Genomic DNA, 26121 nt, shown 5'->3' with positions numbered 1-26121 from the left:
GCCAACGATACTGATATCGTCTTACTAGCTGCATACTACTTCCAGTATTTTGCTAGTCTCGCCCTCAAGCAGCTCTGGGTTAAGTTTCAACCTACTGCATACCTATGCATACAGCAGCACAAAAACTAGGAGTAACATTTTGCAACGCCTTGCCGCTTGTCCACAGCTTGAGTGGATGTGACACCACAAGCTTTCTGTAAGGAATTGGAAAGGTCTGCTTTTTTCGAGCTGCGATGTCTTCGGAAACTGTGTTGGTGTTTTAGGGCGATGAAGTTCGAGCCCTTGCAGAGAAGCCCCCATCTGTACAAAGTGATTGTTTAGTCAACGTCCGTAAGCAGCTTGTGGTTACAGTGTATGGCAGAGGTGCGACTAACTTCAAAAGTCTGAATGACCCTCGAGCACATTTGTACCCAAGATTGGAGGATTTGCGGTGTTTATCACCAACTGATATCTCGTTTTTCTTTCATGTGAAAAGGTGCATGTTCCAGTCACTGATTTGGATCCTAAGCCAAAAGCACCGTATTGATTTATCTCAGGCTACCGATATGGGCTGGAGAATTGAAGATCATGAACTGAAGCCAGACCAAGTTTCTGCGATGCCGCAAGGGCTAGCATCGCTTTTTTTGCAACTGTGACAAGACGAGGTGCGGCTTGCGCTGCAAATGCTCCAAAAGACGTTTCTATGACAGCGCATACAAGTGTGGAGCTGACCCCCAAAAATGCCCACTTTCCGATGTGAATCAGAACGAGTCCGAAGACGAAGACAAAGAAGAAAAACAAATTTGAGCCACTGTTTCATGTTCAGTTTTTACTATTTAGTTTTTATTCGTTTTGATATTAAATTTCTAATGCAGAAGTATAAACCTTACTTTCAGCTGATGACAGTTAGTGTCTACTACATCAGTGGCTGTTGACCCGATCTAGCCGATTGGATCACTGGCCCCTGCTATGCTGGAATTTAAAATAAAATAGTATCTTAAATCAGCCTTAGTCAAATATGCACCACACGTTCACATGGCTTCACCACCTTGAGGCTCGTATATAAGCCTACGCAAGCCAGATGGTACCTACTACTACAGAAAAAATAAATAGTTGCTCAAGACTTGAGATTTTTTGGAAAAGAGGCACATGGTTTGACTTGTAATGACGAGCAGAATTCAAATAAAGCATAAAAAAATATACTTATGAAGGCGAAAATTTCAGAAAAACCGAAAAAATTTTATTAAAAAACTTTGTTTTCAAAATTAAATAGGGGTTAACTAAAAAATAAAGGTTGTGGAGAAACAGGTGAAACAGGTGAAAGTACTCGTTCTTAGTATTCAGAATATGTCAAGTTTATAAAGTTTTCAGTTTATTCTACCGTGTAAAAAAAGAAAGAGCGGTATGACGTCGTTATAGGCCAAATTTGACTTTATAGGCTAAAATGACCATGTTCTACACGCGTGCGAACTTTTGCACCCCGATATTCGTTATCAGCGCCCCCGATTACCCTGGAATTCACCCTCAAACCAACTGCGGCGAATGTGAGCCACCCCTTGAAAGATAATGCTCCCTGGATCACTGACTAAGTAGAAAAACGACTTAAAAAAATGCCTACAAGAGTAGTGAAATTTATACTAAAATGAAATTCGGAGAAACACTTCTCAAACTATTATACAAGTGGCGCACAAAGGGCTGGGGTACATAACTATTTGTTTTTCTTATAATTACTTCAACAGTCTATTGGTAACACGTAAAAAAACAGCATCAACCTATTCCTAACAGCTAACTATACAGTCAAAATGTTAGAAAGAAAGGTTAAAACAAATCAATAATACTTCCAAGTTTTTGTTTTCAAATATCATGCTTAATGTCCTTGGATACTTAAGAAATAAATTAAGTATTTAAAGATTGTTCCCTAACAGTATCGACGCAAGCAAAATTTTGAGAAGAAATCTTAGCTCGTTTTCTTTATGCAATATTGGACAAACACTTACCCGTCACGATAATTCCACAGGTAAATATTGCTATCAATTGTCAGCCATGCTCTGCCTATTTGAGGAAGCAGCCCCATGGAAGATATGGTTTCAACGTGGGCAAATTGTTCAACAAGCTCTTGGGGCAAAGGTACTCGTTTCATTGTACCACATTGTTTTAGCAACATTCGACAACTTTGATCTGCTTGAGGGTAGTCAGAAGGAGATAAGCCACTATGAGTTGGACAACCTAAAATATGTCATGAAAACTATCAGGTCATATCGAAGGGAAAATTAGTGCTTTCAACGATCCAAACGGTCAAGAGAAGTAGAAAGTAGGGAAGATATCAGGGGAAGCTTGCTGTTCCAAAAAAAATTTTGATGACTCCACCTCTCAACATTTAGTTCCAGGAAGAAGAGGTACTCCCCCATCTAGGAGGGGTAGAATGAAAGGTTTCAATCTAGGTCTCTGCTTAAGTTTTATCTTTCGCAGCTACGATCCCAAAACCTTATGAAAATACATTTTTATTCAAATTCAAATTTTTTCCAAAAAAAAAAACGAAAAATTCATCAGGTCCTTTATTATTTTTATTTTTTTTATTCCAAAAAATTGAAAACGCTTGAAAAGGAATTGGGTTGATATGAAACTTGCCGCAAAGTTGGTATTTGGCATTCATTCCGCTATAACGGTCACAAAACAAGATTTTTATTGCAAGTGTAACAAGTTTATTAGGATTTACTTATTGAATTTCCTGATATATTAGGATTCTACGGGCGAATATAATGAAGTTTAATAATCTACTTTACATTCCCGAATGACGCTGTTGCATAAAACGACAATATGGCTCAGTATAATGACTGAAATTGGGACCTAACTAATATCTGGACATCAAAATTACCGACCCTTACCAGTAAGTTTCTCTTCATGATTTACTATAGACAATTTCAAAATGTGCGGTATTATTGTTGAAACTATAAAAGATTACACTCAACTTTTAAACGAGTGGATGCGTTGCATCTGACGAAAGAGCATTTTGACCGGCGAGTAGATGAATTATTTAACTAAAATTTTAAAAGCTAAAACAAGAAAAATATGGCTTTAAAGGTTCAAGGCAGAAAACAAGTTATTAAAATCAGAACTGATTAAAGTAATATCACCGGCACGGCAAATGGATTTATATACAAGGAGAAACAACTCATTCATGGGACATCTAGCCTACACCAAATGGATCCGAGAATCTTCATGATATAGTAGCAATACTCGGTATATCAAATCCTGTCAGATAGGGATTAATGTGTTGTATAGAATAAATACGCCTGCCACCTACCACATTTGTTAGGGAAGCCGGCCTTAATCTACGGAGTGTTAGGGGAAAAACACTGAGCCTAATTTTGTCTGATTGAACGTGGCCGATTTTTGATTCTTGAAAAGTGTGGTAAATTAACAAAAACATTGTTTCCACTGACTAGCATGCTGATTTAGCAAAACGAAGAAAGGAATTATTCCTCGATTTCAAACTAAAAAACGCGAAGTGGGAGTCAGCAAGAATCGTGCAGTTCAGCGAAATATAAAACTCTGTATAAAATCACATTTTTTTTTCGTTGCTATTACTTAAATACATACTTCAAAATTTTGATGTTTTTTTTGTGCTGAGCATTAAGGACGGCTTGGCGGATATCCTTGCCAAATTATCTACTTTGTTTTTTCGTTTGATGTCTTTTCCACTGGTAGAAAATTACCCTTGTTTCTTGATTATTTTTATGTTTTTCGTTTTTTTTTCGTTTTTTCTCAAATGCTATTACTTATATATTTTTTTGTATGTGTTTGCGTATATATATATATATATATATATATATATATATATATATATATATATATATATATATATATATATATATATATGAGTTTGTGCGTGTAATTAATTATGTGTGTGTGTCCAGCTGCATATTGTAATTACCACGTTTTACAGAATCTTCACCGCGAGGCTGTACTGGCTGCTGATCTACTCACCAAACCATTAAATAGCCCATAAAGGGAAGAAGACTGTTACTTAGTTATTTTGCTGCCAGTTCCTATAGAGGTTATGTATAAGCAACTGTGTATGTGAAAGTAAGTGCATAAATCTAAACATACTACTACATCACGGAGTTCTTCTTCTAATTCGCAGCAGGCGGACTTTTCTGTTGGTGTTATTTAGCCCTTTTCGTTTTGATTCGCTCAGTGGGCTACGGAGCTAATAGATTGGTTGCCTCTTATTTGTTAGATATTCTCATATATCTTTAAGTAGATCTTTTGACTTAAGGAGTTTAAATGTAAGATGATAGATATCTATTTCTGTGCTCTGTGTGCAGGTATAGTTGGCTAGGCTCTTGGCTGATAGTGGGATTTTGTGGTGTTTGAAGCATTTTAACAGTTTACAAAGCAAGGTATGTTGTGCAGACGTCAGCATATTACATTCAATTAGGCAATGGTCAATTGTTTCATTATTCATATTACAATGCCTGCAAAGAGGGTACAGGTTAATTGAAACAATTGAATTAGAAAGCTTATATGATAATGAAAGGAACTTTAGTAAATTTGTTCCATATCGAATTCTATGATAAATTTTAGAAAGATACTTATTGGGAATGGGGGAAAGGATAGGATTAAGCTGATTAAAATTAATATCTGACAGCCTCCATCGGTAAATTTCTCTAATTGGGATTGGTCTCCCACTTGGCTGGTCAATATTTATAGCATTTTTTGCTATTTCATCAACCTGATGATTACCACTTATGCCAGAGTGGCTAGGAATGTACTGAAAATATGTTTTTATGCCACTTGAAGCAAGATTATCTATAATACTGAGACAATGATAAGTGTCAATGTCCAACTTATATTGAGGAGCTGAGGCCAGCAACTCAAAGCTTGATAGAGAGTCGGAATATATAATAATACTATTTGAATTTGCAATCAAAGGTTGGTTTTCCTTAAGGTGTTCTAATGCCATGATTATAGCATTTAACTCAGCAGACATTATAGATAAATTATTATATAATCTCTCGCCCATTGCAATTTTCAGGTGAGGAAGGAAAACACCACTTGGAACCTTCTCATTCATTTTTGATCCATCAACAAATATTTGGAAGTGATTTTTATAGGTAATTGTATTAAGTTCTGCAAATTTTTTCTGGACAAAAGCAATGGGGGCTAAATCTTTATTCCACTTTGAGAACTCATTATTTATTATGGGACTTGACCAATTCCATGGGGGGATCGGGGGGAAGTGGGTGCAAGAGACTTTGCTGGTATGGGGAACTTCTTCTAAATGTTCGCATACTCATCTGTAATACCTCTATACATGGCTGGATTTAATAACCAATTATGTAGTATGTGTGAGCTATTTGATTCATTTTTAGTAAGATGTTTTGTCAAGAGAAAGCTATGTCTCTCCCTTATTGTTGTTAATCCACTCTCCATAAGCAGAAACTTAGTGTTTGTGGGTTTCCTAAAACCAGATATGAGACGTATTATATCATTATGTGTTGTTTCAATTCTTTGCATCAGGGTCTTTGCACATGAACCATAAACGATGAGCCCATAGTCAATATGGGGTCTTATATGTGATTTATAAAACTGGAGTAAGGTTTTCTCCTTACAACCCCTGGGTGTGAAAAGAAGTCTTTTTAGTATATTTGCTTTTCTATAGCATTTTTTTATTGTGTTTGAAATGTGGAGGTGGAAATTAAGTTTTTGGTCAAGCATGAGACCTAGGTAATTAATATGATTATCTTCTCGAATAGTTGTTTTATTTAGAGTTAGTTTTGCATTAAAATGGTTTCGCTTTCGGTGAAATTGGATTATTTTTGACTTGGTGGGTGCAATGGGTAAATCTAAATGTTGAGAGAATTTTTCAAACTGGAAAAGTGACTTTTGCAGATTTGACTGTGCTATCTGAAAGGTGTTGCCAGATGACCATAGCACCAGATCATCAGCATATTGTAGATTCGTGCGAGGTAGGTTCATGTCCCAGAGATATAGGGCAAATAGGAGGCAACTGAGGACTGCTCCCTGAGGTAGGCCTTTGGTTATTGTTTTTTGGGGTGAAGAGGCTGAACCAACACAAACGATGAAACTTCGCACTTCTATGAAGGATTTAATAAAAGATACTAGCTTAGGGGGTACTCCAAGGTTTGCAAGTTTGTTTAAAAGGATTGGGTGGTTCACATTGTCATATGCCCCTTCAAAATCTAGGAAAGCTGCAACTAGGACATTATTTTTTGAGAAAGATTCATTTATTGCATTTGTTAGCAAAATGAAAGCATCTGTTGAGGAGTGGTGTTTCCTGAAACCAGTTTGAGTGTGAGGCATCATATTATTTTTTTCAACAAACCAGAGGAGTCTGTGATAGATCATTTTCTCCATTATTTTCCCAATCACAGGAGTAATCATTATGGGCCTATAAGACTCAGGGTTATCTTTGGGTTTATTTTTCTTTAGGATTGGTAGGAAGGACGAACATTTCCATATATTGGGGAACATAGAAGATTCCCAATCGTGATTATAACAATTTAGCAGTTCTTGTTTTTATGAAAGTGTGAGATTCTTTATCCATGTAGCGTGTATATTGTCATTGCTACCGTTAGTTTTGGTCCTAATATGATGTATTGCATTATTCAATTCCTGGATTGAAAATGGATTAGTTATGTGCTCGGATCCCGGGCGTGGTTGGTAACTTGAACTCATAGGAAATGGGGAAAGTTTGCTTTGATTATTTGATGCTAGCTTATTAACTAAGAGAGTTACAAATAGGTTGACTTTTCCAGCATTACTGTCAGAATTGGTTTGTTAATGTATAAGCCCAGGTAGGATTGTATTAGATGAAGTCCTTTTACCATATATGCGACTTTAGGCTTTATGTATAATTGGCTAGTTTGTTTGTCTGAAGAGATTATTTTCAAAATTATTCCAGTATTTATATTTAGCATCTATTATAGTCTTTTTTAGATTATATTCTGCTTGTAATTTTTTTAAAAATGTAGTAGGTGATGGTTTTTTTATGAATTCTGTCCTAGCTGCCTTTTTTATTCTCCATTTATTTAGGCACTCATTTGTCCCCCATGCTTTAGGAATTTGTTTAGGGAATGTTTTCTTAGGTGTTGTCCTGGGGATAGCATGATTAGCTGTATTTATTAATAAAGATGTCAAGGCTTCAGCATGTGTGTCAACTGTTGTGTTTGAAATGCATGAATTTGGGTGAAACTTGTAATTTCATCATTTAGCTTATTTTGGCACATAGAACAATTTGCTTTAGTGTTGATATATTTGGAGGTATGAGATAGAGTTTCAGCAGGTTCATTTAGGGAGCAAACTATAGCAAAGTGGTCAGTACAAAGACTATCAATTTTATTTATGTAAATTTTATTCAACAAATTTAATGACACAATTTGTAGGTCAATCGTGGAGAATCTGCCACTTTTGGGGTTGAAATATGTATTCAGGTTTGGAGGGGTAGCAACAGCTAATTCATTATTATTTGAAGTCATAAGCTCAATGAATTTACCAGCTTTATTTGCTGGTTTATTCCCCCACAAAAGGCTTTGGGCATTGAAATCTCCACAAATAATGATATTTTTTAACTTATTAGAATTATTTATATAATTACAGAAATCCATGGCATCTGTAGTTTGGCCATTAGGGTTATAAAAGCTTATTATGTAGGTTTTTAAATTATTCAGCCAAACACTGATACCAATTGCATCAACATCATTTGCAAAATCTGGAAAATTGATGCCACAAAATTTTATATCATTTTAAACTAATAAAGATACCCCACCTCCTTTTCTCTCTGAAGACCTATCCTTTCTGAGGATAGTATATCCCAGAGACTTAATTTTTTGATTTTGGATTAAATGATTTTCCTGGAGGCAGGCAATATTAATGGAATTATTATTCATAAAAGATATTAGTTCATTTAGCTTATTTTCTGTGAGTGATCTTACATTTCATTGGAGTATTGATATATCTTGTGTTGTTGATTTATTTTTCATATGACTGTGTATCAATGTTCAGCTTTGTTAAAAGTAAAGCAAGATCTTTTTTTTTGCTTGAATGAGCATATCATCAGGGATATAGATTTTTGCCTATTCTGCAAAAATTTTTGTTTCTGGTAGTTTGATGTAAGTTCATGGCCTGAAGTGCGATACAGCTTAGAATGAATAATCATTTGTCTGGGGATTGTATGTTTTGCTGTACATCCTGTTCATTAGTTAAGGGTTTAATTCCTGTTAGTGTTTATGGTTTGTTTCTTCTTGGGACGGGGGGGCCAGGCTGACCTCATCTCACCGGACAAAGAGGTTTGTTGACATGGTGATTCCTTCTGATAGGAATGTGCGGTAGGGGGCGTAGACGCTGGTGTTGTAGATGGCATGCTTGATGCATTGAGGACGTTGGACGTGGGGTTGTTTGTTGGTTCCATTACAGGCTTTAATTGGTATTGTTGGTCAGCATTTGCTTCCATTGCTGCAAAGGGGTATGGGATGGCCTTCTCTGTTGATATTTGGAGTGTTAGAGCTCTTTTCTTGTATGCAGGGCATAGTGATGTATTTGTAGATTCATGTGGGCCTTTGCAATTGATGCATGTAGGCTGAGTGTTGTTGCAAGTTGTCAACTCTATAGGATGGAAAGCTTTACAATTACTACACTCTCGGAGAATTTCATTGCATTTGTTTGTTGTGTGTCCCAGTTTGAGACACTTCTGACACTGGATAGGCTTAGGTTTGTATTCCTTGTGTGGTTTGATTTGCCCAAATAGGACTAATTTTTCTGGGATATTAATTTTTTCCTTCAGTGTGAATAAGAAGGATCTACTAGTTTTTAGGCCATTAGAGTTAGGTTTGGCAAGTTGGGTAACATCCTCAACTGGGATTGTGTTTCCAGCCCTATCTGAGAGCCCTTCTTTTAACTCCTGAGTGGATATCTCTAGGGGAACATTATAAACTACTATTTTTGTTGGTGATTGTTTTGGGTTCCAATTAGATGCAATAATTGGGGTTTGCAGAAGGGATTTTAGGTTAATTATTGTGTCTGCTGATTTCTGATCTTCTACAGCTATTAGCAGAGATCCATCACGGTTAATATTAAGAGAGAACATTGATTTTAGCAATTTAAAAATTGCAACTCTTATTGCAGTGATCATTTTTATTTCAAAGGGGGTAGTAGGAGTAATTTTAAGGTAAATTCCTAAGTTTTTGGAGGGAGGATCTTGGGCAGAGAGAGGGGAAATGCTTTTGATTGGGGAGATTTTTTCCTTTTTTTAGAGTTTCTAGAGGGGACCTCCTGAAACCCATTATAATCATTTATGGTTAAATTAGCCCCTACACTTATCAGTGTCCTATTCTCCGAATTGGAGCTATCATTTGAACTTCGAGATAGTGTGCTTGACCAGCCAAGATGGGTATCTTTCACTATGGCACTTTCACTGGCATTTGAGGTGGGATCTGGGTGGACTTTTTTTTGGAGGACTTCTAAACATTGCCTATTGGAAAAAGCTTTAAACAAAAAAAAAACTAAAACAAGAAGGGATAATAGAATGATATCAAACCGTCTGCACTATACTATGGGGAGGAGAAACACCACAGTATAGCCCCAAGGATGAGTTGAGCAGGAGTGGTTCGGTACAACTGCTGATTAGAAGCGATAATAATTCACAAGAAAATTTATTTTAAATTTCTTATAAAGTTGAGTTCTAATTTTGTTTAAATATATCTTAAAACTTCTTCCCATGGATGACCGAAACATAAAAGTTTATACACAATACTAAATCATTGAGTTCTAATTTCGTTTAAATCCTTTCTTAAAACCTCTTCCCACGGATGACCAAAACGCGAAATTATTGGCAATATATCATCCTTCATCCGTAAAACATATCCTACAACAATATTCAATAAAAGAACAAAAAGTGCGTGAACTAATATTTAAATTATATTCGCAAAAACCAAGTACTTCACACAATCTATAACCATCAAAATAGATCGATGGTTCTTCAACTCCCAAAATAGCTTCAAAAACAAAAACAAACTATAAAAGTGAAGCATATAGACAAAGAAAATGAAAACGCGAGAAGCCTCCTCAAAATTTTGGACAAAAAAGATATATTAAATTAGTGACAACTGATTTTGTGGTATTTTTAATTATTTTATTACATACAAGTTTTAAGTTAATTTAATTACCTTTCCCATACAACAATTTTATTACTTCAAATCGCCGATAACACGAAACTCATTCCAGTTATTATGAATACTGTAACTACGAAAAAAGTGGGATTTTTCAAAAGTGACTAAAGATATGGTGAAAATATAAGAAACGACAAAAAATTTACACAACTTTTGCAGTCAAAAAACCAATATTCGGTATGTTTCCAGTATGTGTCCGGTATGTTTCGGCACTTTCCTTGGATACATTATTTCGTTTCGCGCTGAAGAAGAGAGGCGTTTGTCCTCTCAAAATATTTGCTTTGTTGTGTTTTTTCAGTATTTTCATTTGGCCTTTAAAAACCCCATTTTCGCTCGTTTTTCTTTCTTTATGTTTCCAGTATGTGTGTTTACTCCAATAAGAAATTTTTACTTTTTCTTAGCTTTTCTTGAGACTCTGACTGTATGTCAAACTGCAAGATTTCTGGGTTTTTTTTCAAGAATTCTGAGAAGACTGTTGTGGCGGTTAGTATATTGTTTATTGAACTTTTCCCTTCAGTTTGTAAGGCATTAACTGTGTTTAAAAAAGTCCGTTTTTTTGTCACCCTGCAAATGATTTTTTTTGTAAATTAGCGCTTGAAAGTTTAATATAAAAAAAAAATAAAGGATTAGGCTAAGCCTCTCATCGGGACTGCACATGAATCTGTGATTTGACCAATAATATAAAAATTCAGCTGTTTACAACATTCATAATGCACCCAAAAAGCAATAATAATGTATACAAAACTCATAATGCACGCATAACTTTATGAAACGGAGGAAAAATTAAGGCAAAGTAATAGCTCTTAAGTTGCTATTATATGCGTATATGTTTATATATATATATATATATATATATATATATATATATATATATATATATATATATATATATATATATATATATATATATATATATATATATATATATATATATATATATATATATATATATATATATATATATATATATATATATATATATATATAGTACCAGGAGCCCGGGCTCAGCCGGGACACACTGCAGGCTAGTATACACTTGACTCTCGCTGCCGCTTGTCTTCTAACCGCGGACAATATGAACTTCTTCTTCGTGTCATGGCGTCACCATAGGTTCAATATAATCACCCTGGGAAAAATACGAATTTTTCCTTAGAGTTGTAACCTACCTAGACCGTTTTTGAGGACAGAAATATCAGTAAGCCAGTTTTCAGAAACAAAAACTATATGGCCGGTTTTGAGGAAAAATACCACAACATTATGGCTCGTTTAATCCATTACATATCCCTTCTGAAATATTCAAGTTACGCATAAGCATAACTACTGTATTTTTCTTTACTTTTAAATCATGGGGTAGAAAATCGGCAATCTCAATTGAATTGAGGAATTCTGGAGTGAATTCAATTCCTCCTTCCTCTTTACCCATCAGAGAATCATTACTTAATAATATTTCTATTCTCCTAGAAGGCGATCGACAATCTTGGCATTTATTTTACTAACTTCTTTGCTTGTAATACTTAATTACATCGTAATTTTGATATGCCAGACAGTCTCCAAATATTTCATCAATTATATTACCACTGACAGTCATATCTGCAAGTAATTCGATTTCAATGAAGTCATTTTTGGGAAGATCTCCATTTCATTTTTGGGAAGGTCAAGGATGTACTTTGCGAATACTTTATGTTCAAAATCGACATGCATATTTTTTTTCTAAGGAATTTTTTTTTAAGTTGGGGGAAAATTAAAGCAACATAACAGCTCTTAAGGGGCTATTATATGCATACATACACACACACATATATACATAATATATATATTGATATATATATATATATATATATATATATATATATATATATATATATATATATATATATATATATATATATATATATATATATATATATATATATATATATATATATATATATATATATATATATATATATTGTTTATCAATATTGATAATCACTGTAGCATTTGTGTTGTTATTCAGCTGACGATTTATGAATGAGCACAGATCCCACAGCAGCATTCATGCCATGCTTTAAACCAGTTTTTTCAAGACAAAGGGCTCTACAACTTCTAGTTAAGACTATAGACCATAGAAAATCGATTAGCTATCCTATAATTTTGATTCCCCCCGCATTTTAACCCTCTTTAAAGTACGAAAAAACCAAAAATGCAGTTTTTGCGAAGAACTGCATCCTAATTTAATTCAATCACTTTTGAATCTTAATAAGGACACTTAAACTTTCAATTTCCAATCGCATTGGCCCTCTTTTAAGTTTCTCCGACCATCACCAATATACGCGGTGGTAGGAAGAAATAAGCCACACTATTCTTTACTAGGTGGTACTTGACCACACCGTTCAATCTGTTCCCTAACCAACAGCACTTGATACAAAGGATTCCTCTCTCTAGTTTCAACCAATAGATCTAAGAAAAATCTCAGTACTAGCTATGTTCATTTTTGTTTTCTTTTAAACTCAAATTAAAGTTAAAAGTTGATATACAATAAAATCTGCTTGTTCTAAATTGTAAAGAAAGTAAATGATATAAGATGAAGAGTAGCAAAATAAATGGAAAATATTTTTGGATTTCTTTTGCTATCTGCATTTTTGAAAAAAGATACAAAATTCAATAGTCCTTTTACATATTTCAATTTTATTGGATAGCATTAGCTTTTCATTTTAGTCCTAGGAAGTTATGCAGAAGTTTAATAAATATGTAAAAAGAAACTCAAAAGATTTTTCAAGATATTTCCTTCAAAAAATGCTTTAATAGATTTTATTTGCTTTAGCTTAGTAAATATGCAAAGGAATACTAGATTCTCTGATGAAAAATGCGACAAAATTGGCAGTCTTCACAGTTTTAATAGTCTTTAATCCATACCTTCTTTAGTGATTTTGAGTTGATCAATCAATTTAGCAGAAGAGCTATCACTGAGAATGCATTTATCAATTGTCCGTCCAGCTACATCAATACTATCTCTTGCTAAAAGGAGATGGGAAATCGTTGAAGAGTTTTGGGCACCTGTCGGTGAAATAAGTGAGTGTTGGTAGGAGGCAACACCAGGTGGAGTTTGAGAGTAAAATGACTGGCTAGATTGATAGCCTGGTGATGCTGGGAATCCTTGGAGTGACCTATTTGCTGGAGGAGTGCCAAAACCAAAGGATTGGTTTATTGATGTCATTTTCCTAAAAAAAAATAAAACAATTTATATAAATGTCTGCTTTGTTTAAACTTCCCTAAATATTCCACGCGGGGGGGGGGACTACCACCTATGAAATTACGCTAGTTACGCGAGGGGCATATTAGATTCTTGGTTTAAAAAAGGGTAAGGGTATTAAGGTGAAGCCCTTCTGGAATCTTAAGGGGAGTGTCTAGTTTCTTCACAAATCTTATCAAGACTAAGATAAAACTGCATAATTCAAGCATCCAGAAAAACGGGTCAGTTTTCTTTAGCATATATCTTTGCCTTTATGGTACTATATGGCTCATTTTTATATTTCACTGACATTTTCACTTGATTTGGGAAAATTGGCTCAAACTTTGCCCTTTGCCAGGATTTTTACAAAATAACGCCGCTGCCCCCTTTTCCAAATCATAAATTCCATATGTAAACAATGAACAAGTTGTATAGACTACAGTCATTATCCAAGAGTTGAGGGAGGTCTTGTCATCCCCAGTGGCATAGTTATTGGACTTTTCAGGTTTGTTGAACAAAACGGCTATCTCGAAATAAGTGTGCAATTAGCTTGAAAATTTTATTTTTATGCAACACCAACAATCTGAAATGTACTGCTAGTCAACAGTGGAGCCTAATCACAGACATACACTTTAAGCTTGAGCCTAAACTTAGAAAATTCTATTTGTTAATTTTAAAAGCTAAAAAAAAGTTTCCCTAGACTATAGTCATCAATCTTAACTAGCCCAGTCCTAACCATCAGCCAATCCCAAATGTCTGAATCCTAAACTCAGGTATTACCCAAGAAGGTAATAATAACCCCAAAATAACCAAAATAGGTGGTGTTAGTGGTATACACGTTGTTAGAGTCTTCTGTTGTTTAAATTACACATTTAATTTGGAATTTTCAAATGGAAAGTAAATATCTTGGTTTTCACTGAAGTAAATTCTCAGCAAGTAGTAGCTAGTTACAGATAGTGTTTCAGCTAAGTTCAAGAGAGTTCAAGAGAGTGGCACTTCAAAGAGTGGACATATTTTGAGTTTTTATTGTAACTAATTTAGGGGCATAATGGACACCAATAACCAGAGAATGAGGACAGAGGTGTCTATAATACCCCATTTATCAGAACATCTACTCCATACCCAGATTATAATGACTAGTTCTGTATCATATAGCAAGAACTTATTTAAGAAAGTCAATCATGGGCTTAACAGATGGGCAGACAATTAAAGAAGCTTTGATAATGATTTGCAATTATATTTCCAAAAATAAAAAAATCAAAGCAGCTCAACATTCCTTGAGCAATGAGATGTGTAGATGGGTAGAGCTGTGGAAACAAATGCACTTAAATTAACTTGAGAGTAATGAACTAGATGCATTTGCACCTGATAAAGGCATTAAAAAAATGATAACAAGTGCTATCAAAGAAAAGAATCTAACTAAGAATCTTACAGAAGCTAGCAACTGTAGTATGAACTAAGCCCAAAACAGTGTGGTAGTGTGGCCCATCAGTTTACAAAAATAAACAAGATAAAGATCACAGACAGCAGGGAAATTTTATTAATTTGCAGGTGCAGATTGGTTTACTTCATTCCTGAAGAAAAATCCATACTACTCTGGTTATGAGCAATGCTTGACCAACAGTATTCAATCCAACAACAGTCAATGAGTTTTTTTTATTTTAAACTACTCAAGTGTGGAAGAAACTTGAAACCCATACTATATGGAATATTGACAAAACTGAACTTATGACAGTGCAGAAACTTAAGAAAGATAGAGCTTCAAAAAATGATAAGCAAGTTGGTCAACTAAAATCAGCCAAGAGGGATGAACCTGTAACAGTATGTTGTGCTGTTGGTGCTACATATGCAGCAATTCTCCTGTTTAGGATCTTTGTTGTGTTTAGTTCAAAGAATAAATGGCTTCTTGTGCTCCTACAGGCAAAAAAGGCGCTTCTTGTATAAGTGGATGGATGACTGTTGAAAACTTTACTGAATTTCTAAAACACTATCAAAAGCACACACATTGAGGTCTTGCCCCAAATGCCCTATTGATCATGGGCAACCAAGCGAGCCATATTAGTTTGGAATCACTGAAAAATACTATATCAAATACCATTGTAATTCTTATGTTCCCACCACATATGAGTGACAAGCTCCTACCCCTAAATAAATCTGTCTCTAGACCACTAAAATCTCACTGCAATAGAGCTGTTGATGCATGGATGCTTGACAATCCTAGTCAGCACATCAAGATCGATAATATTGCACAACTACTTGACAATATTTTTCCACAGGCTTTCATGCCACAAAATATTCAGGCTGGGTTTAGAGTTTCTGGGGCCTACCCCTTCAACTATGACATTTTCACTGATGATAAATTCTTGAGCTCCTATGTCTCTGACCATGTACAACTAGCATCTCCAAGTTTTAATCCTCCTGAAAACAAGGATCTTTCTCAACCATACATGTCCAGAATAACCAGGAGAAACACCTGTATACCCAAATGTCTTTTTTCAGCAGATTTCCCCTCACCCTAAAGCCAGTGCTAGAAAAAATACTACCAATCACAAAAGGACCAAAAGCATTGTAGCAGCCAACACACCTTAAAAAAAAGTTAAAGACTTTGCTGAACAAGCAGCAAAGGCCAAGGGAAAGCAAAAAGGTGAGAAGTAGTAAGACAAAACTTACCAAGAAAAATGAGAAAAGTCTTGGGTTTTGACAACATACAAGACAATACATTGTACTAAGATAATAGTCATAAAGAAGTGGAAGAATAATTCCATCTAAGTGACTTGGATGGTGCTAGCATGCATGCAGAGATTATGGGCAATAAGAAAACTAATGACTATATCCTTGTCTTAGAGGAGAAATTCCCCCTTAATGAAATGGTGAGATCTTTTCACAAGAGGAAGATAAATATGACAAACTCTATTTGAAAGGACTTGTGCCATTTACAAAGTTCACACAGATAGATAAGATTTCTGTTTCAAGAGCAGATATATCTATGTGTGGTTTAAGTGACCTTTGGGAGAAATACAAATCTTCTTACTTTGATATAATAATGGGTGGACATGATGTAGAGTATTGAAGTGAATATAGTTGTTTCGAAGTAAGATCAAGTACTTACAAAGTACATTCAAATTGGGACTCAGGGACTTTGCAGAATGATATAGCTGCCTTAAGGCTGCCAAAACCTATTGTAATAATGAATGCCACTAGACCCATTTGTCTACCAAACCTACAAGATGCAGAAAAAGATTGGGTACTTCAGTATGTTACCCTAACTGGCTAGGGAAGAGAGCCTGACAGCTCATTTGGAATAGCCAGGTATCTGAGAAAAGTTATGACAGGAGTGATCAGTAATGAAGACTGTCAATTGATATATGGCATTGTTACTCCTCAAATAATTTGCATTGACACCTACAAGGGACAAGATACATGCAATGGTGATTCCAGAGAACCATTGAATGAATTAAGAGCTGATGGACAATACATGACCCTTGGCATAGCATCTTTTGACAAATCTGATGGTTGCGAGCTTGGCCATCCTGATGGATTTACACAAGTTACATCCTATCTAGACTAGATTCAAGATGTTACAGGAATCAAGACAACGTAATTTTGGGATCATTCTTTTCTAATAGTTTATGTATTAAATATCATAAATTAAACTTCAGGCTGTTTTATGTATTTTGTATTTGTCTTGTTTATCTCTTCCTTGTATTTTTATGTACTCTGTCTCTTTTGTTTGATTTTGACAGGTAATATTATATTGTTATTATTCTTATTATTCAATAGAACCAGCATCAAAATGTACATTTTGATGCTGGCATTCTTGAAAAGCCATAATACAAAAAAAGAAAGACAGCATCAACAAAAAAACAACAAAATACAGAAAAAAGAAAGACAACATAAACAAAAAAACAGCTAAATACAAACAAATATAGAACACATCAAACACTTCCATAATTCACTATGATAACATCAGAGACCAAGGATGGTTCAGCTTCAAAAAACACATACTATATACAGATACTTGCTTTCTACTGATATAACATGGTCAACTAAGCTGAATTTTTTAACAAGATAAAAGTTGTCCATGGGGGAAACATAAAATATATTTTATGAAATGAAAGAAAACTGAGCAATGTTTCAACTTATCTGTTTTAGTAAACATTTACCAAAACAGTGCTATATATAAGTAATTTGGTAGAGCAACTGAGTTAAAAAGTTTTGTAAGAAGATGGTGGTTGCAACATAGCTTATTTAACACAAAAAAAGCATGTAATAGCTCTACTAGGCATTCAATGTGAGCTATAAGGGGTTATCATGCATGCTTGATTGAGGAACCAATAGGGAGACCAAGGTAAATAATGTCATCAGCAGGCTTGATCCTACTATGCCCAAGAGAATTATCTTCTGGAAGTGCATGCTTCCAGTTGAAGAATACAACTTGTGACTTTTCAGCATTGAATTAAGGAACAATTTTTACATACTCAGATTTTAGAAATGTGGAAACATCATTAATGTGCATTATAGTGTGACTTAAGTTCAAAATGTCCTCTGCATAACAGACAAGACACAAAGTGAGGCTGGCAAGGATGAAAGATGAGGGAGCAGCAGGCTGTGCATTGAGAACTCGATTGTTAAAGTAGAATGTTATAGAGGATTTCTCTAACAAATCAAATACTTGTTGAAGGAAATTGTTGGGGAATTTAAAGCAAAATATTCAAAAATAAGCAAGATTGCTTATAATATTGATAGAGAATCAAGGAATGTTGCTATTTCTTCTTTATCTTTGTTTTCTCCTTTAGTTTCTTATAAATGTCTTTTCTAGTCATCTCAGTGAAAAAAGAAATCAATTCTTCTGCTGATAAAACAGGAAAACAACGAAATTACCACGTAGTCATAGCAATTTGATATAATCAAAAATCTAACGATTTCACTTATGCCATCAAATTATATTTTTGACTAGGTTGATCCATTTCCTCCATACAGAGGATAATTTAAGTAAATGCACTAAACAGTTACTTTAGAAAAGCCTAAGCACTGGTGTTTTAATTTCTGCCTCAATTCAATGTGCGTTGCCAATTAATAGAAGTTTTGTGCCGTTGTTTTATTTGCTGTCATTAAGTTGTATTTTTTTTTCTATAATATAGGAACAGTTTGCAATATTCTATTAATTGAATTTCTAAGCTTTGGTATCAGTTGGGTACTATCAGGCTGAAATAAACTCACAGCAACACTATCTTGGTCAGAATTTTTCTTTGAATTTCCTGCCCAATATCATGTTTCTGCGAATTGAGAGCTAACTATTTCTGTTAGCTAACACTTCTGTTTCTGCTGTTTAAACATATTTTTGTTAGCTAACAATTGGACAGCAGAAAAACCCCTTTAGTTTGAAAGCAAATTTGCAGGAGTTTTTAAAAGAACCTGAAATCCCTCAAAAAAGAGACCATGGCAAAACAGAAAGTAAACCCTTGAAATAACCATTGTTGCAAATCCTACATAAAAAACATACAACCCTCACATTGAAGAGCAAGGAAAATCACATTTTTGCATGGGTAGCACTGATGTATCCTCTTTTTTTCTTTTTTCATTATGTTTTTTTTTCTTTGTTGCTAACAGGGTACTGAAACATCAAAGAATTGATGAAAGCTTTGCTAAAAAGCTAATTTTTATGTCAAACTGGTTTTTAACTATTTTTCAACAAAGTAACAAGTTACCTTTTGGGGCCCCATAAGGGGCTCAAAAATGAAATTTGCCCTAGAAGCAACTACTGAATTTGGAAAAAGCATAAAAAAGGAAAAAATGGATACATTCACTTTCTGCCTAGTTGAATTATGTGAATATGTAAATACTTACCCCAAATGGCCCTATACAGCCTATAGCCTTGGGACCTACAGGCAACAAATGAAAAAAAACTAAAACAATGAAATTCCCACTTTATAAATGGAGCATTCTAGTATTAACCAGTTAATTGTGTTTTCCTTTTGTTATTATTTGCAGTTTTAGCTCATTTTAATTAGTATTTTTACCTAATAGGCCTATTCATCACAATCATTCTGGCCAAAGTGGATATCATCACGCCTACAAAGAGTGTTATTTGTTGAATAGGAGCATAAAATCAGCAATCTAATTATAAAATTTTGTTTCATGCTAGTTTTGCACATAGCCTGTGACTCTATGGGGGGAGAAGTGGAAAAAAGCATTTAAATGTGTATATAGTATGAGTAAAGTGGAGGCAACAAAAAAATAACCAAAGATCTGGAAAATGCAGCCAGACAGCATAATAGTGAAATATTGTACCCGTAGATTAATAAACAGAGAGGGAATATTCAATCTGGATGTGTAAGGAATGGACAGATCATCCTGAGAAGGTGCTAAAGTGTGATAGAGTTACAGGAAAAGATATTGAAAGGACTGAAAAGCTCTGTGACACTTTTGATGTGGAGGAAGGTTTATTTTGTGAGGAAGAATTAATGACAGTATTAAAAGGATTAAAATATTATAAGGCCAGCCGCTGACACTAGTAAATGATTTTTTAAATACGGTGGTTATAAGTTTAGGGATAAGTTACTGAAGATTATGAATATGATCTTTGAAAATCATACCTAGCAATCTTAGGAAAACTCTGATTAAGCCCCTTTATAAGAAAGGTGATTAGAGTGACTGTGGTAATTATAGAGGCATCAGCTTGGTTTCAGTAGTAGTCAAATTACTTAGCATGATTATACTCTTTAGACCTAGAGATACTATAAGTAAAGTATTAAGAGAGGAACAGTGTGGTTTTAGGAAGGGTAGAGGACGCATTTCTCAAATATTCACTCTTAAATTAATAATTGAGAAGTGGTTTATTCACCAAACCCCTTTAGTCCTCAGCTTTAAATCCTTGTATAGTAATAGCACATATATACACCAAAGTGATTACTGTTATCTATAAGAATAACATTACTGCAGTTAAGGTTGAAAATAAGTTTAGTACCTGGTTTTGTATTACATCATGAGTTAAGCAGAGTTGCATTCTATCCCTATTTATATGAATCATTTTGATGGACTTTATCCTAATAAGCACAGCAAAGGCAATGGGAGAACACAGAATCAAATGGGTTTTTCAAGCTCAGAGTGCAAGAATAAGTTTGAAATCAGTGTTAAGAAGACTAAGTAACTAAGACTAAGAATACTTGAAGGTGAAAAAATGATGTTGGGTAACAAGATCAATCAAGTGAATAGTTCCATTTACCAAGGTAGTATTATTGGTAAATATGTTAAAAGTAAAATGGCCAAGGTCTGTGGTGTTTTTTCATGGCTGAAAAAAATTTGGAAGAATAGAGATGGGTATTTACTTAGAAAACTAACTGGAGAGTAGGAAACATGGGAGGAAATTCTTACATCATAATATACAGCAAAATCAGTTAACATGTTTTGCATACAACCTTGCTATACTTTACCTCAACCCTCCTAATGTGCAAATATATTTTCACCTATATGTCAAAAAATATCAAAGATGAGAGAGCAAATATGGCAGATGGGAAACGGGAGAAATTGTTTTGAATTTTTTTTACCCAGCTTAATTGTGACAAATCAATGCTTGTAGTTTATACAACTTTAACAAAATGGATCTTATAATGAAATAGTAAGTTTGAAACCAATCTTTTAGTCCTTTTTATACCAAAGAACCATAGAAAGAAATTATCATTTTCAAGGGTCCAAAAAAGGCTTAAAACTGAATTTGCAAGAAAAGCAACCATTATATTCAGAAAAAGCCTACAAAATGACATCTAGTGATATATTCACTTTATTAGTAGATCAATTATATAAACTGTTCACTTTATTAGTAGGTCGATTATATAAACTGTTCAATATTTATCTCTAAATTACATTGAAAACTGTGGCATAAGTCTAGGAGCAGTCCAGTACATTAGGGTACATGTTAAGAAAACAATTCTTATTTATTTTTATTTTATTCAATAAAGGAGGAAGCCATAGGCTTGTCTTCATAATATGCAGAATAATCCTAATTAGCATATTTTGCAGGGGAGAATCTTTATCTACACTCCTTTCACTGTTGTACAATTTTTTTAAACAGAATTCTGAAAAAATGAACATGAATTCAACTGCATTTTCTGTTTCAAATAATCTAAATTTGTAGTTAGATACCATCAATGCCATCTACCAAAAACATATTAATAGAAGAATACTGACAATTTAGGTTAAGTAAGGGTAGCCTACTGTTCTATTAGCTGGAAGCCACAAAAGATAGATGATAAAAGAAACTAGTCAACCAGGATGTTTCAAGAGAGAATTTGATTGCAAACAGTGATTTCTCACTGTATTTACAATATTTAAACTTTAATTTTTGGGGGGTTTAGTGGGAAAAAAGGTACCTAGGTTAGGTTATATATTTAATGGCCTGTTTTTTCACTCATTAATGTGCTAAGATTTTGCATCTTTTTGTCATCTTTTGTCATTTTGCATCCCCTACCCCCTAATGTACAAATATATAGCCAACATTTGTTTCTAAACTATTATATTTTCATCCTATTTTATTTTATTTCATTAGCATTAACCAAACATCACTTATTGCATAGATTCTAGCTAATAGAACAGTACCTAAGTAAACTTTGGTTAAGTTAGATTAGTTAGATGGCACTTGAGTGTTTGTTTATAAAGGATTTTCAAAACTTAAAGAATAGACACAAATATTTAAAAATGTGATAAAAAAACAGGAAATACAAAGAAAGAAGTGAAGATAAAGGTTCTCACCCTGTAAAATATGTTAACTGCCATTATTCTACATATTATGAAGTATGAATTGTTTTCTTAGCATGTTTCCTTATGTACTGGACTGTTCCTAGACTTATACCAAAACTGCAAATTTACCAGCTGAGCTAGCATAGGCTACTGCTTTAACTCAAAGAAAATGTTTATTTTTGAGGAGCTCCTATCTAGAACAGTTTCACAAAGGGTATTAAAAGGCATGACTAATGTTCTGGTATGAGCACAAACACATGGTAGATCTGTCCTTTAGCTAGCATATTAATTGAGAAAAGAAAAAATTTAAACAGGGCCATACCCTAATTTCAGCCCATGACATACACCATAAATTTTTATACATAACCTAGACCTATAGACTAGTATTGGGGAGGAAGGCCGGCAAGCAATTTAGACAGCAGGTGGTAAATTTTTTGCAAATCAAATTATTGACTTACAAATATAGCAAACATACCACTTGATGCCTTTTTTATGCAGTAAATATTTACCAAATCATATTATTGACTTACAAATAAAGTGAATATACCACTTGATGCTTTTTTATGCTCTTTCCAAATATAATACTCATTTTTGCTGGAAATGAATTTTAACCCACCCCTATATACCAATTCAGGGTATATATTTGCACATTAGGGAGGTGGGGGTAAAGTTTAAACTTACCTCCCATTTACATCAGAAATAAAATTTACAACCATCCGCCCCCCCCCCCTAATGTGCAAATATATACCCCAAATTGGTATATATAGGGGTTAGGGTAAAATTCATTTCCAACAAAAATGAGTATTATATTTGGAAAGAGCATAAAAAAGGCATCAAGTGGTATATTCACTTTATTTGTAAGTCAATTATATGATTAGGTAAATACTTACCTTTTATGCTCTTTCCAAATCTAATAATCATTCTTCTTGGAAATGAATTTTACCCCCACCACTAGCCTATATACACCAATTCAGGGTATATATTTGCACATTCGGGGGGGGGGGTAAATTTTATTTCTGATATAAATGGGAGGTAAGTTTAAACTTTACTCTCACCCCCTAATGTGCAAATATAGGTAAATTTTACCAAATCATATTATTGACTTACAAATAAAGTGAATATAGCCTACCACTTGATGCCCTTTTTTATGCTCTTTACAAATATAATAATAATTTTTTTCAGAAATGAATTTTAGCCCCCACCCCTATATATACCAATTCAGGGTATATATTTGCACAATAAAATAAAAGTTCAAAATAGGGATAAAATCCTTTTTAATAGACAGTGTATAATAAATTTCACAAAAAATACCAGATATTTTGGTCACATATACAGTGACCATCATCAGTAGTAAAACTAAACTAAAACATTTTAAAACCCTGAATGGTAAATATCTACCAAAACATATTATTGAGTTAGGAATAAAGTGAATACACCATTTGATGCCTTTTTTATGATGATTACAATATAATAATCATTTCTATCATAATTGAATTTTAGCCCCCCCCCCGATATATGCAAATTGAGGTTTTATATTTCTACATTCGGGGGGGGGGGGTAAAGTTTAAACTTACCTCCCATTTACAACATAAAAAAAATTTGCCCCACCCCCTAATGTAGAAATATATACCCTGAATTGGTAGATATAGGGGGGGGGGGCTGACATTCATTTACAATATAAATTATTATTATATTTGTAATAAGCATAAAAAAGGTAAAGTTCTACCAAATCATATTATTGACTTATGCATAAAGTGAATATACCACTCAATGCCTTTTTTTATGCTGATTATGAATATAGTAATCATTTCTATCAAAAATGAATTTCAACCCCCCCCCCTATATATGCCAATTCAGGGTATATATTTCTACAACCTAACCTAACCCTGAATTGGCATAAGCTATATAAGGGGGGGGGGGGGGGGCGGGGTATTTGTTTAGTCTTTTGACACCTAATAAGGAGACATGTTAAGAAAACAATTCTTACTTTAAAATATGTGTAATGATCCTAGTTCTTATATTATCCGACGGGAGAACCTTTATCACCAAGTCTTTCCTCTAAATATACTTCTTTTTACAGCTTAAAAAGAAAATGTTTACAAAAATGACGCTAAAAGTAACATGTTGCTTAATTCTTTAAATTGCCCATATAAATTTCCATAATAAGTTGTTTTTTAAAGAGCGCTCCTGTCGGTCTTTTTAAAACTTTTTTTTAAACAGCAGTGGTGATGGGCCACAATCAAAATATGAATGCTTAAGACTGGCATGAACACTCTCTATAAAACAACTTATTTGGTTGTCAATTTATAGGTGCAATTTAAAAAGACTTAAGCAACGTGGTACTTTTAGCATGGGTTTTGGAAACATTTTCTTTTAAGCTGGAAAAAGAAGGATTTTTAGAGGAAAGACTTGATGATAAAGGTTCTCCTGTTGGATAATATAAGAACTAGGATCATTATACATATTTTAAAGTAAGATTTGTTTTCTTAACATGTCTCCTTATCAGGTGTCACAAGGCTAAACAAATACCATATTCACTTTATTCTTAACTCAATAATATGATTTGGTAGAACTTTACCTAAAAAAAGGCACCAAATGGTGTATTCACTTTATTCCTAACTCAATAATATGATTTGGTATATATTTATCCCCTGAATTGGTATAAATAGGGTGGGGGTAAAATTCATTTCTGACAAAAATGATTATTATATTTAGAAAGAGCATAAAAAAAGGCATTGAGTGGTAGCCTATGTTTACTTTATTCATAACTTAATAATATGATTAAGTAAAAATTTAGCCTACCCCAATATATACCCTGAATTGGTAAATACAGGGGTGGGGGTAAAATTTGTTTCTGACAAAAATGATAATTTGGAAAGAGCATGAAAAAAGGCATCAAGTTGTATGTTTACTTTATTCATAAGTCAATAATATGATTTGCGAAAAATTTACCTGGCAGGTAAGTGATTACTAGCCTAAACTAAAATGGGCTGTCAAATGACAATACCAATTAGTTGTTTTCATAGCTAAGCCTAACTTAGAGGGGCAGACTCTCACCAAATATACCTAGGATATTGCCTATACTTAAGTTTTTACTAGTACAAGCAAAAGTATGAAAGCTTCATTAATAAACCAATGTTAAATATAGAACCAGTGTTAAAGCAGCAAACTATCCACATCAGTACATAGACATGGGAATGTGTTTTCTTTTTTCAAATTAATCCGCAGTTTAAACTGAAATACTTAAAAAATAAACCAGCGGCTCTGAATTTTATTACTGAAGCAACGTTTCCATTTGGCGTGGTAAGGACGAAGCGGTATGTTGATCATGCAATCAAGATGCAAGAAGAATATTCTTTCAACACAGAACATGAAAACAGAAATTCCTAATGAGTGACTAGCTTGGTTTTATTTTATGTAAAACACCAAAAAAAAAACGCAACACAAAGGTTCAACCTTGAATCAAATACGAGCCGAGTCATTTTCTGGTACTGTTCTCTACTCTAGCTTTTCTGTCAAAGCAAAAAAAAAGTTAAAACTGCAAGTATGCCTTGCAAATGAGTTGTTGAGCCAGCAACAATGTACAAAGAAGCGTCCTCATGAAGGTTAATTTTTGATTTTTTTATCATGTTCACGATTGACAGAATAATGTGATAAAAACAATGAACTGTAAATTTTTTAAGCTTCATATAGTTGAAACAGGATTTGTTCACTGAGTTAGGGTTGCCAGAAAGTCAAACAAACAACAAGCCCGAGCCTTTGAAAAACAAGCCAGAATACGCCCGAGCCTTTGAAAACCAAGACTGCCATCATGGTCAGTTCATAAAGTTCTAAAATTGCCCAAATTTGTGTGTTTAACAACAATTTTCGGGCTAAGGTCAAAAAAGAATTTTGCACGTGTCGCGGCTGGCGCCGCGACACGCGCATGGCCCGATGATTGTAGTTGGATTAGTTCTAGATCAGTTTTTTGTCCGGTTATTTGAAACTTAGCACCAATCTTTCGAA

At 34.0% G+C, this 26121-nt stretch overlaps 1 protein-coding gene across 5 annotated transcripts in view; it reads right to left on the bottom strand.

Moving 5' to 3' along the window:
- Nup154 (nuclear pore complex protein Nup154) overlaps positions 1-25357 on the bottom strand; it is a 170765-nt gene extending 145408 nt beyond the window's left edge. Inside the window, exons 1-3 of one of the 5 annotated variants that reach the window (XM_089094519.1) lie at positions 25268-25357; positions 13065-13369; positions 1977-2205 (exon numbers count right to left, since the gene is read on the bottom strand). In XM_089094519.1, coding sequence (XP_088950645.1) covers positions 1977-2205; positions 13065-13365 — 530 coding nt within the window. In that variant the 5' untranslated portion in view covers positions 13366-13369; positions 25268-25357. Of the gene's footprint in view, positions 1-1976; positions 2206-13064; positions 13370-25173 lie in introns of all 5 variants that reach the window. The other 4 variants (XM_089094521.1, XM_089094520.1, XM_089094518.1 and 1 more) reach the window with 4 other exon arrangements.
- Between the last annotated feature and the right edge of the window lie 764 nt (positions 25358-26121).

The sequence above is a fragment of the Artemia sp. Qi Xiang Cuo genome, chromosome 9 (assembly GCF_049724085.1).
Source record: "Artemia sp. Qi Xiang Cuo chromosome 9, ASM4972408v1, whole genome shotgun sequence".
Lineage (NCBI taxonomy): Eukaryota > Metazoa > Arthropoda > Branchiopoda > Anostraca > Artemiidae > Artemia > Artemia sp. Qi Xiang Cuo.
This window is presented reverse-complemented; position numbering and strand designations above follow the sequence as displayed.